At 50.7% G+C, this 12711-nt stretch overlaps 1 protein-coding gene across 1 annotated transcript in view; it reads left to right on the top strand.

The window, feature by feature from the left end:
* The window catches only part of PLXNA2 (plexin A2), a 213163-nt gene extending 201968 nt beyond the window's left edge, over positions 1-11195 (top strand). The window contains exons 28-32 of the mRNA XM_058539765.1: positions 58-248; positions 1648-1817; positions 4304-4516; positions 5207-5357; positions 6107-11195. Of these exons, the coding sequence (XP_058395748.1) occupies positions 58-248; positions 1648-1817; positions 4304-4516; positions 5207-5357; positions 6107-6202 (821 nt within the window). The 3' untranslated portion in view covers positions 6203-11195. The remainder of the gene's footprint in view (positions 1-57; positions 249-1647; positions 1818-4303; positions 4517-5206; positions 5358-6106) is intronic.
* Positions 11196-12711: the final 1516 nt, after the last annotated feature.

Raw genomic sequence — 12711 nt, 5'->3', positions numbered from 1 at the left:
CAAGCAAAGATGATGAAATCAGTTGCTTACAGGCCTCCACTGCCCCCTTCTCCTCAGACTCCTCCTTCAGGTACACAGGCAGTCCTGACAGCCTGCGGTCCCGGGCTCCCATGATCACCCCAGACCTGGAGAGTGGGGTCAAGGTGTGGCATCTGGTGAAGAACCATGACCATGGGGACCAGAAGGAGGGTGACCGGGGCAGCAAGATGGTGTCTGAGATCTACCTGACCCGGCTGCTGGCCACCAAGGTAACCTCTGCTCTGCCCAGCCCAGGGAGGGTCCATCCTGCCCCCTACAGCACAGGGAGGAGGTCATAGAATCTGTCCGTCAAAGGGGGCCCATTCAGACAAGTAGGTCCAGGTCCTGGGGCGGGCTTTTCAGGGGATCAGGCCACTGCTGTTCTCTACCCTTTGGCAAAAATCATAACGGTATCATTGCTTCTGGCCCACTCCTCAAGACCACCATTACTCTTCAGAGGAGTGGCTCTCTCACCTCCGGGCCCCTTACCCCTCAGGAAGATATTGGAGTTTTCTTATTGCTGTTAGCTGGACAGATATGGCAGCCTCCATCATCATTGCCTTTTCTACCCACTTTCTGACCACAATGGGAGGGAAAGCACCAAGACCTGGTCCTGCCAATAATCCAAGAGAAGGCCCGCTCTTCCCATTCCAACCCATCCACCCCCACTGCTGAAGGAAGTGCGGAAGCGGTAGTGCTGGAAGCTGTGATCTAAAGCTGTCTTCCAGCTTCCCTAGCAGAGAACAAATATGTCTATAAGTATGGTGATCACACGGCCCATATTTTTGCCAGGCCAGGCCAGATTTCAAATACTCTCCCCGACTGACCCCACAAAAGTGCGGCTGAAATTCTAATATAGTGGCATCCAGATTACAGCTCTCAGACTTGCTCCCAGAAATGGCACAGAAAAACACCATCAGACCACGCATCTCAAATTTTGCTTTGCCTAATATGCTAATAAGAGACCAACAAAGAGAAACCAGAAAAGGTTAGAGATATTCCTTCCCTTCAGAGGTGTTCCTTGAACCTATAAAATGTGAGACCCTGACCCAACCTTGTCCCTGCCCCTGAGACCCTCCAAGGCCCTGTGGGTCAGGGCTGTGCCGGGGTGTTCTTGGATCTGGACCTTTCACCTGCACCCCCACTCCAGACATTATTTATCCCAGGCCACCAATATCGTAAGCCTCTTCACACCTTCTTATCAGACCTCCATGGTCCTGCCAGGAGGCTCCCAGTCCCCTAGCTTGTTCTTCAGACACCCCCTCGTACCAGCCTGTCCCCTCCACTCCCGGTGAGAAGCCTGGACTCCGAGCCCTCGTTGTCTTCCTATCAAACACCCTGCACCCACATCCGCCTGGCATGGACAAAGCATAAATGCAGCATGTGGCTGCAGGTTGGAGGAGAGATTCTTCCCAGGAATCTGCAGCCTGTTCAGCACCCCCACCTTACACCCCATCAGTCCCCTCACCACCCCCACCGCACCGTCTGCACAGCCTGGCATCGCAGAGAAATTTCCAAGGCAAGATCTGTCCAAGGCACCATCTGGTCTGCCCGTCTGCTGCCTGCCGGCCCACCTCCCCCCACCTCCCCCACCCTCCACCTCATACTCTCCCGCCGCCCCCCTACCAGGGCACCCTGCAGAAGTTCGTGGACGACTTGTTTGAGACCTTGTTCAGCACTGTGCACCGGGGCAGCGCTCTCCCCCTGGCCATCAAGTACATGTTTGATTTCCTGGATGAGCAGGCAGACAGACACAGCATCCACGACACAGATGTGCGGCACACCTGGAAAAGCAACTGGTAACCCCTCGGGGAGCCCAGGGGGAGCTGTAGCCTGGAGAGGCCGCAAGCTGTGGGGGTGGGGACCAGCAGGGACCAGGGAGATGGGCAGCATGTTCTCTGCTATGGCTGGGCAATCTGAGGCTCCTAGGACAAATAGCGCACATGTGCTCTACAGACCCAACATGGTCCCCAGGTGCGGGCGCCAAGTGGGGCCTGCCTGGCTTAGGGCCCGGCACCGGGATGCATGCTTGAGCTCTGCACTTTTAGGTTGAGACCCTTCCTCAAGACGCATCTCCTCCCTAACTCTGAGGCCTCTGGTTCTCAGGAAAGGGAGCTGGGGGAACCCACACAAAGAGCCACGTTTGAGACCTAGCAGCAGAGCTTCAAAGCCAGGCAGTGTCGGCATTCTGAGCAGAGCGGAATCGAAGATACTTCCTGAGACAGGCGAAGCCCTGAGTTAAACTTTGTCCCCTGGGGAAGTTGGCCACTGCTGGGGAGAGAGCTCGCACCTGCTGTAGACTCTAGCCCACTGTCATTGCAAACTTGATCCCTTTAGGCCAAGTTATTCCCGGGTGCCATGGCTCTCAGGAAGCCAGGCAGGATGTCCTGCAGGCATGACTTTCCTAAGGGAACCACCACAGCCAGACCCAGCAGTGAGACAAGCCGCTCCCACAGGCCCCTGGCATAAGACTTTTCTCTCCTGGGTTTTGAACCTGGCCCACAGACCAAGCTAAGGGCTGGGTTCCAGGTCAGACAGGGCCCGACCAAGAGCTGGAATCAAAACCCTTCCTTCAGTAAAGAGCACACTGAGGGAAGAGAGGAGGTCCAGGCATTTGGGCTGGGCAGGCAGCCCACACAGCTGTCTGGAATCAGCGATCTCCTCAGAAAACAGAGCCGACACAGATGGGCCCCGTCTGTTATTTAGGAATCAAAAGTCCTAGCAACCAGCAAACACTTTGGAAAAACTCAACCCCAACCCCAAATATTCCTTCCTCCTCCGGGGTGTAGTGGTTGCCGAGGCCTCTGAGTCTGCAGCTTTGATCACAGTGGAGTGAAATGGAGAGACTCTGGGGGTCGTGGGGCAAGGAGCCCACAGCGCACTTCACCGGGGCAGCCCTTTCACCTGCCTTCCCAGGGCAGGGCCATGGCTGTCTCCTTTGCTTTGGAGGATTCCCCAGCCCAGCACTGGAAGTGGCCAATTTCAGGGAAATCAAGAGAAAGTTCTAGATGATCCCTGCCCTGTGCCATCTGTTACTGGCCAGACCCAAGTCATAGAAATGCCCTACCCTGGAGTTGTGGTGGGGAAAGTCCCCATATCTAGACCTCAAATAGCTAATGTCCCAGGAGAGAATATTAGAAGCTCCCCAGAGCTGCCCAAGGAAGGGGAGGGTGGAAGAGATGAGTCACCTCTCAGCTGAGGCAGCACCTCCCGGGTTACAGGAAAGTGAGTGATCCTGCTGTACTTTGCAAGATAAGCAGAAATCATAATGCAGGCACTGGAGTGGGTAATGCTGATCTTTCCCAAGACGTGGCATGAATGAGACCTTTGGGAAAGTTTGGGGCCCTTGAGAGTCAAGAGAAGATGAAGAAGGGGAGAAGAGGGGGAGGCTGGATTGCTGGAACCTTATCCCCAGCCAGAAGGACAAACACTCCACAGAGGAGCCCAAAGAGTTAAGGCCCTGCAGGCAGCTGGTGGAGAAGGCAGAGTTGGAAAAGGCGGCAGCAACAGCAGCTGTTCTGGTTTTGAAGGGGAGTAAATGGGCTTATCCTCCTTATGGCCTAAGGAGCAGAGAAAACGCATTCTCCTCCGATTATAAATTCCCGGGTTGCAGAAGGGACTCTCCTGACGACTGATCAGTTTCTCTTGGGGTGGGAAAAACTCTGAGCCCCAGTGAGTCATTCCCAGCCTGCCAACAACCGCCTCCTCTCCTCCCTCTGCCTCTGCCCAGATCCGAGAAGGCCCTGAGGAGAGTCGTGAAAGACCTGCCCCCAGGGGAGCCTGTTCCTCAGCCCAGTCAAGACTGGCCAGCCCTGGGAAAGGCTCCCGGCAGCAGGGCTGGGCGGGGAGCACAGCTGGCGCCCTTTGTGCCCGCTCTGAGGCAATGCCTGGGGCTGCCCTCGGCATCCTTCCGGACAATGGCCACGGGCATGGTGCAGGGACTCTAGGAGCCTGGTGGCTTTGTTTGAAGCTTGAAAAATTGTGCAGTCCTCCATGCTTGGGCTTCCCTGGGGGCACAGAGGCCTTTGGAAAAGACCGCTGGGAGGGAACAGAACCCACCACACCCACCCCTCAGTTGTTGGAGAGCAGGGTCAGGCCCCCTTGGGGTACAATGGTCCCTCTCCTTTTCTCCCAGTGTCAGGAACAGCTTAGGCTGAATTAGAGCCCTGGCTGGACCAGTTTTCTGTGATTTCATTTGCGTTTGCGGAGGAGGGGAGGAATAGTAGGGACAGCATCAGGGGCATGGAGGTGCAGCCCTCAGGGTCTGCTCTGCCTTCTCCTACAGCCTCCCTCTGCGCTTCTGGGTGAACGTGATCAAGAACCCGCAGTTTGTATTTGACATCCACAAGGGCAGCATCACAGACGCCTGCCTCTCCGTGGTGGCCCAGACCTTCATGGACTCTTGCTCAACGTCAGAGCACCGGCTGGGCAAGGACTCCCCCTCAAACAAGCTTCTCTATGCCAAGGACATCCCCAGCTACAAGAGCTGGGTGGAGAGGTCAGTAGCACCCTCCGGACAGGCCCATGCCCCTTCTGCCTGCTTCATCCCCGCCTGTGGGTTTCACTGACCGCGGACTCAAAACCGCATGTGTGGTACCTTCAGGACCTCATGCTCCCCTCCTTCCTTGTCCAAACTTCCTTCCTAGGGGAGGAAGGGCAGCTTTGTACCCTTGGAAGTCAGAACATTGTCATTCTAATTACCCTTGACTGAGCACATGCTAAGCACCCAGCACTGGCATAAAGATTTCATATATATCATCTCATTAAAACATCCAACAGAGTTGTGAATTATTCCCATTTTATGTGTTATCATCCCCATTTTACTGATGAGGAAACTGAAGCACAGAGAGGCTAAGTAACTTGCCCAAGGTCACACAGCTAGCAGGCAACAGAGCTGGGATTTGAATACAAGGAGTCTGGGCTTTTTAACCACCCTAGAGGGCACTGCAGCTGGGAGCTCTAAGCTAGATGGAATCTCCTGAAGAAACTCTGGCCTTAGGGAACACCGGTCTCCAGGCCCTAACGTCAGCTTGAGGCAGGAGGCCAGAGGAAGCCACATCAGAAGAGAAATAGGGAGGCAGGAGCACTTGGGGACCCCCTGTGCTCTCGAGGGGCCTGGGACCAGGGTAGGTGTAGGCAAATGTTTGCTGAGTCCCCATCAAGAAGCCTGTCCTCCTCTCTCCGGCAGATACTACGCAGACATCGCCAAGCTCCCCGCCATCAGTGACCAGGACATGAACGCCTACCTCGCTGAGCAGTCCCGCCTGCACGCCGTGGAGTTCAACATGCTGAGTGCCCTCAGTGAGATCTACTCCTACGTCAGCAAGTATAGCGAAGAGGTAAGACAGGGCCCTAGAAGAGACAGAAACCAACACGCGGCGAGCAAGGCGGTTAAACAGAACGCCTGGCTCAGTCCTCAGAGAACAGCAATAGAGGGGAATCTGGAAAACATTCATGGAGCCAAAAACTCACGAGCTCAAAAATCCTCACCGTTCCTTTAGAAGGCAGCCTACCCTCTCCTGATTCATTGAACTCTTTCTTATACATTTCATTGTCTTTCGCTCGTTGTTAATGCAATAAATAACACTTTTAATGATGTAATTGTTTTTCAATTCCAAGTGTTGTGCGATTAATTTCATTCTTTCCTAACAATGAATCAGACTGTTCTTTGCACTTGGGCAGATCCTGTCAGTTACATTTCTGATAGACAGGTGGACCTTAACATGAATAGGGGTTGAACAGGACAGCTTCAGAGAAGTCACAAGTCGTGCGTTAGCACTGGACCTGAAAATAGTATTAGTGATAATAATAATAGTAGCTAACACTTACCTAGCACTTCCCATATGCCAAATATTGTTATAAATACTTTAGATAGATACATACATATATACACACATATACATACATATATACATACACACATACATATATATTACATATGCATACATATATATTCAATAATTATTTACATTATTTCAAGTTATGTTCATTAGGGTGGAATGGAAAGGTAGAAGGATGAAGGATTTGGAAAATGGCATCTTCTATACTGAGTCCTGAAGTCTTCCCCACCTTTGTTTGTGTTCCTCAGCTCATTAGGGCGCTAGAGCAGGACGAGCAGGCCCGGCGACAGCGGCTGGCATACAAGGTGGAACAGCTCATAAACGCCATGTCCATTGAGAGCTGAGAGATGGAGCCTCACGTTCCTGGGCAGAGGGACCCATGAGAGCTGTCACACTGGGAGTCTCAGAAGGAAGGACAAGGGAAGGGGATCAGCCCCCAGAGCTTGCTGTCCCCTGAGACTGCATCCCGGGGAGAGGGGAGGGCCCCTCTCCCCACGCCAGACAAGTTTTGTCACAGCCAGCTCCTGCAGGGAGAGACCATGGGCGTCATCCATCCACATCGAGAATGAGAGAGAAGCAGGCGCAGAGAAGGTGGTTCTTCAAGCTGAGAGGCGCGAGCTGGGCCAGCTCTGCCTCTGTGACTGCTGCTTTGCATGAAAACTCATTTGATGTATATTGGGGAAATAATGAGAACTTTATTTAATTTTTTTTAAGAAAAAGGAAAACCAGAAATAAAACAAAACAAAAAGCTTCCCTATTAATCCCGTCCAACTTTTGTTGAATTCTGATTTCTGTCCCCCTTCCTTCTTTCTCTCCCCATCCCTCCTTCCTCCTGTAACACCTATTTCCAAATGCCAGAAAAAGCCTACAAAGAGATGCTGAGAGAAACTGGAGGGAAAAGGCTTGTTTCCTGTCCCTTGAAATTAAAAAAAAAAAAAGAAAATGAGGAGAAGAAGAATGAGCACAAGTTCACCAAACACTTCGCAAAAATAGAGGCCAGTAAAACCTGGAATTATCCCAGCAGCAGGAAGAACATGGAAACTGCGGAACTTTGCACAAATTGCAAAGCCACCAAGTGGCTCAACCTGGCTGACTGGCAATCGAGCTTTACATACCACACCCCTGTATATTCTCATCTCTTGAGAGGAGATATGTGTCTATAGAGTACCAATGCTTTTTGCTACGTTTTTTTTGTTTTGTTTTGTTTTATTTAATCCCAAACCTCAATGAATGAGAAGCTGATCTTTGGTACTTTTCCTTTTGGTTTCCCCAAAGTTACTCCCAGAAGTGGGGAGAGGGAGGCCTCTCCCAGACCGGACTCCTGGCCTCCCTGAGGACATTGGGCAGCTCTGCCTTACGTCAATCACTGTCATAGACCAGGCACCTGGGGAAAGGGCCTGGAGGTGTGTGGCCCAGGCCTCTGGGAGGTTCCATTTGGGAGCTGATTTGGGGACTGGGTGTTTGGCTGTGGATTCCACTCCGATCTGCCAGTGGTTTCTTACAATTAAAGAGAAAACAAAAATCAAACACTGTTTACAGCAAGCAATACTTGAAGAAGATAGGTTAAAGACACTGCAGTATTTATTGATATGCTTTCTCTCTTTCATTCTCTTGGGCCTGGAGAGGGGAGACAACCCTTCGCCAGGTGTGGAAGCTCCTGATCTGTCTGAGCACTTGCCTCGTCGATGTGACTGGCATCCCTATGTTGCTGTTTTCGTCTGCCTCTCTTTCTGCCTCCCATGTCCTTATGAGTTTGAAGGACAAGTGGTGGCTATTCACTGGGTTCTTTTCCTTCTCTCTCTCTCCTGCTGACACCTAAAAGCATGGATGACCAACTCTCCTGAGTGTAGTTTCCAAACAGAGAGATCAAAGCTCCACGCCCTGGTCCTGAGGCCCCATGGAAGCCACTGGGAGTTATCCAGCAGAAGGCGGCTCTGTTGGCACAGGACCTTGGTGACCGGGACAGCCATCAGAGTTTTCAGGCCTCCCACACTGGCAAGGATCCAAGCAGCCAGCTCCAACTTCTCTGCAAGCAGCACAGGAGTGAGGAGGAAGAAGGACAAGAGAAAGGCGAAGGGAGGAGGCAGGAGAGGACCAACCTCCCCTTCCCACCTTCTACTTGACAAGGGGCTGCAGTGCTGGGAAACTGGACCAGCCGTTCCCGGAGAGACCAGACCAGGGCCATTTCCTCTATAATTAACTCTGGGCCCCAGTTTCTCTGTGCCCTGATTTACCTCCAAGCCATTCCAATTTCCAAAGGCTCTGCTGACCACATTGGATTCCCAGGAAAGGGCTGGGGGAAGGGGAGCTCTGAGGGCTGGCTTCCATCCCTGGCGTGTGGCTTTGGGTCGCTGTGCTAACCATACAGCAGACATTGCCTGGTCTCTTCAGCTCCAGTTTCTTGCCTGAATGCAGCTGACAAATGGGAAGAGAAAAGCATTCAGCAAAATACTCAGGAAACTCGCTGTTTTCATTAGAATTCACAACCAGCCATGCCAAGGCCACTTTCTTCTGATAATCCACTTCTGTTAAAGTTTCTCTGGGCCCTACTAATAGCCTGAAAGAAATACTAATGACTGGCCTTCTACACTAAGCCAAAGCATCTGCTCTTCATAGCACCCAAAGCTTATCAGCTCAGAGCCCGTGGTTTACGGAGAGGAAAGGAGAGGAGATACTGGCAAGAGGAATGTGAGCAGGGGACTTTGTGCCACCCACAAAGATTCCAGCCCACCCTCATCTTACTTCTGAGCTCTGAAGGAAGATTTTCTGATTACATTGCTGCTCAGACTGGCATCCAGGGCTTTGCTCCACCGAGAAGTAAAAGAAAGTTAGACATCTCAACTGCATCTTAACCAACTCTTACCTCTATGCATCTACCCAGGCATCTCCCAGCACCTACTTTTGGTGACCATTCACTGCCCCTGGGGATGCTTCCTTGAAGGTTTTTGGGGAGTATGGAGAATGATTGGGGGGGGTGTCAATTGGAGAGGAGAGGAGTGGAGAGGAGCCAGAGCTGGCATGAGCGGCTTGGCCAAATTTCTCAAGATTCCATGAGATAGTTGGGGAACATGGGCTGGCAAAGGAAGTGGCACATGGGCATCCCTAAGGAAGGATTTAAGACGAAGGAAAACTTGACGAAAGCCAGACTATGAGGGTGAAATGTAGAGCCTTGTCCGCTTTCTGGCTTCCCACCTGTCCCTCTTCCACCAACTCTTGGCTTTAGGGTGGCAAGAACCAATGGAGTCCACGCCCTGTGGACTGGGGAGGAGAGGGAGTTGATTGGCCTCTCTCCTATTATCCAGTTTGAAGATCTTTTGACCTTGTATAAGGAATAAGTATTAAAGTCAGCCCCTCCTCCACGTGAAGCCATCCATCTTGGAGGGAGGCAAGGAGGGAAGTCTCTCTCAAAAGTCAATCCAGCTTAACTTTGTTTCATTGATCTGCACAAGAGACAGTTCTCTGGAAAAGGAAAAGGACCTCAGAGTGTGCTTGGCAAGACGGAAAGTGCTAATGGACAAGATGGAGATAGACAAGAGGTCCATCCTGGTGGAATAAGTCCCTCCAGCCAGCATGGGTTTGGCAAGCTTCTGTGCTTGCCCTCCTACTTCTCCCCACAGCACATCTCTCAGAACCATTTCTGCACCACCACCGGCACAGAGCGCCCCCTCCTTGCAGAGTTCAGTCATTAAAAGCATGAACTAGCTGCTGACTTCCCCAAGGGAGAGAACTGTTTCCTATGTTCATTCATTCGGGGAACCTTCTTGAGCAGCAACTGTTTGCTAGGCACTGCTCTAGGTGCTGAGAAACACCAAGGAACAAGACCAAGAAGGTCCTGCTTCTGGCAAATTTAATTCTTCAGGCTGCTGGTCCCGCCACCAACTTAGCAGGCATAGTTCTCCTCCCTGACCTGCAGAGGGCATGAGTTTCATAGGGGGCTGGAAGAAGGAAGAAGGCCAAGGAACCCAGCTGCCTTACTTTATTCTGGGGACACTCCTCGAGCAGTGAGAGCCTCTCTCCTTTCCACTGCCGCCGTCCCTTCTGGTGGCACTCCCCTGCTGCGTGAGCTCCTGACCTTCCTTCACTTCCACCAAATGAGGACAAGAAATAGCAGTCAAGGCCTCTGGCCCTGCCAAGCTTGAAACAGAAGCAATGGATGGACGTGCTAGACTAAAAATTGTCTGGACAGAACAAATAGAGAATGTTTGAAAGGCTCTGGCTGATAAATCTCCAGGTGCACCCCGTTGCCATACCTGCCCCCATTAACCTGCAGTCGGTAAAACTGAGCCCACTGCTGCTCTGTGGGAGGCCGTTTTTTCCCAGCCACACTGTGTCATATGTGAGGCTCCTGGGGGATGGCCATGGAAAGGAAAGAAACGAAACTCGGGGGGCTCTGTGGGTGAGAAAATGCAAAGCAGCCTCATAGACATGGGGCTATGGGAGCAGATCCCATGGGGAGACTTGGGAGATGATGTTGAGACCCTCTGATGCCTCGGCTCAGGAACAAGCTTTGAGAAAATTGCGGCATGCTCTTCATAACTCCAAAGTCTCTCTTCCCTGTCTCTTTCCTTTCTCCTGATTTCCCTAAAGAGTGAAGTTTTAGTACCTGGGGCTCAGTAATGCCCATGAATGAAAGATAAAATTTCACTCTTGGTATTAGGGAGGTCCTGGGAGATGGTCAAGACCACTGCTTGTCAGACAGAGCCTCAGCCCAATAAGCAAACTGGAGATCTCGGCCTTTCATGGACACCCATGTCTTGTTCTCCTCACCTTAAAGGCGCTCTGCCTTCAGACCGGGCTCTATCCTTTCTGCAGTGCAGCCTGGTCCTCCTGTTCTAGCCTCAAGGAAGATGGGAGGCATCTTCTGGATTTCAGTCTAGGCCCTGACTTTGGCTTTATTTGCTCTCTCTATTGGCATCACGGGTGGAGAGCATAATGGGAAATAGTGCCCCCCAATCAGAGCAGATGTTCTCGAGTGTGTTGGGGAGGAAGAGACAAGCTCTTTATACCACGAGACTAGGGACCTGAGCCCAGCTGCCTCGCCCCCTGACCTCTCCTACTCAAACCCACTCTTCTTGACACACTGGAATCTGTATTATATATATATTTTTAAGAAAATACAATGATAGTTGTCTGGTTTTGTTGTTTTTACAGGTGTTGTGGAATAAAAACTGTAAGAAAATTAAGTATTTAAAATGTTCCAATAAAATGGGGTTTTTTTGTTATTCTAATATATTATCGTGTACCTATTGTAAATATGAAACACTCCTATTTTGCAAGCCAAGGACACAATTTGTACTGTTGTTATATATAAATAAAGTTTACTGGATAAAAAAGAATCTTAAATCTTCGAGTAAATCTGGTTGTTCAGCAGCCTATATGCAGAATAACATTTCAGGGGCATATTTAAGAATCAGGGTATTCACAGGAAGATGAACTAAGTTGTTTTGAGGGACTTCTAGAATTCTCTCTGGAGCCAGAGCTTATTAATGTCCAGTCATCATCATCAACACACACGAGCACGCGCGCGCGCACACACACACACACACACATACATAATCTCTGCTCTGGGTTGTACCAATAGGTGAACACTGCCCCCTAGCCCCAAGACCCCAGAATATAGCTCTTCTCCAACAAGAGGCTGATAGCGTGAAGATGCTTGGGTTGAAGCCCTTTCCCAGGGTGAATTAGGTCTCAGAAGAATAAGGAGTCCACCCCCAGCCCTTTCTGAAAATTACATTCATTCATTTGTACAAAACATTTATTCAGCCTCTGCCGTAGCCTGGTATGTGGTCAGTGCTGGGGCATAAAATAATAAATGAGAAAGGCATGATCCTTGTCCTCATGAACCTTTTAGGGTGGTGAAAATCATAAGGATTCTGAAAAAGGAATGTCTCAGCACGCCAAGGGAAGGGTTTTTTGTTGTTTTTCTTTTATTTTCAGTTGAGAGATTAAGGATGAATCAAGGGAAAGATGTCAGATAGTGTGTGCTTTTATGTCCAGCACAGGGAGATGGAGTGGGTGGGCTCTGGCCTAGGAGTAAAGGCCGTTGGGCTGACTTGGAGTGCAGAGGCAACGAGGTTAGAGGGAGGGAATGGATTGTTTGATCTGAGGATGCCACACTCCCTCCTTTCTTCTGTACTTTTATTTTTCTATTTTTCTTTCTCGTATCCCAAAGCATGTGGGTGACGCTTCCACTCTCGGCTGGTAAAGGGAGTAGATGAGGATAAGTTGAGAACCTGTCCATCAGACATCACTGAGCATGCCGGTAAACTGCTGATCATTCCCTTCATGGTTATGAGGTTGGAATTGTTTTATAGGCCCACAGCCTTGCACCCGACATAAAGAGTAGAGGCTTCTGAAGGATGCGCTGCAGCCCTTGCCCTTGGAGAGCCTCCAATCTGATGGGGGAGCTAGTCCCTGCCTTCAGGGTACCTCCAACCTGATGGGAGACACAGACCCTGCTCTCTAGGACAGTCTTAAATGGACAGCCAGCACGTGTCAGAATGGGGCCTGGAGTAGAAAAACAAAAGCATGTAAACGAGTGCATATTAATAAATACAGTGTGTGCTAAAGTGGTAGAATTATAGTAGATTCAAAGAGAGAATTCTTGTGAAGATTTTCCAGTCCTAACTTCACAGCCTCTGAGTTTATGGTGTTTGTGCGTGCGCGCATGCACACACACACACTCCGTTCCCCGAGAGACTGGAGAGATGCAAATGCTGGTCCTGAGGGGGAGAAAAAATGCAAACACAACACCCTGAAGAGCCTGGAGAGGAGCACGTTGCTGTGGCCTGTATGTAATTAGTGCATCATTCTCAATTGCACGGAGGATCTTGTTTGTGAGTGCACAAAC

The sequence above is a fragment of the Diceros bicornis genome, chromosome 4 (assembly GCF_020826845.1).
Source record: "Diceros bicornis minor isolate mBicDic1 chromosome 4, mDicBic1.mat.cur, whole genome shotgun sequence".
Lineage (NCBI taxonomy): Eukaryota > Metazoa > Chordata > Mammalia > Perissodactyla > Rhinocerotidae > Diceros > Diceros bicornis.
Note: the sequence above shows the minus strand (reverse complement) of the source record. Positions and strands in the feature narration are given on the sequence as shown.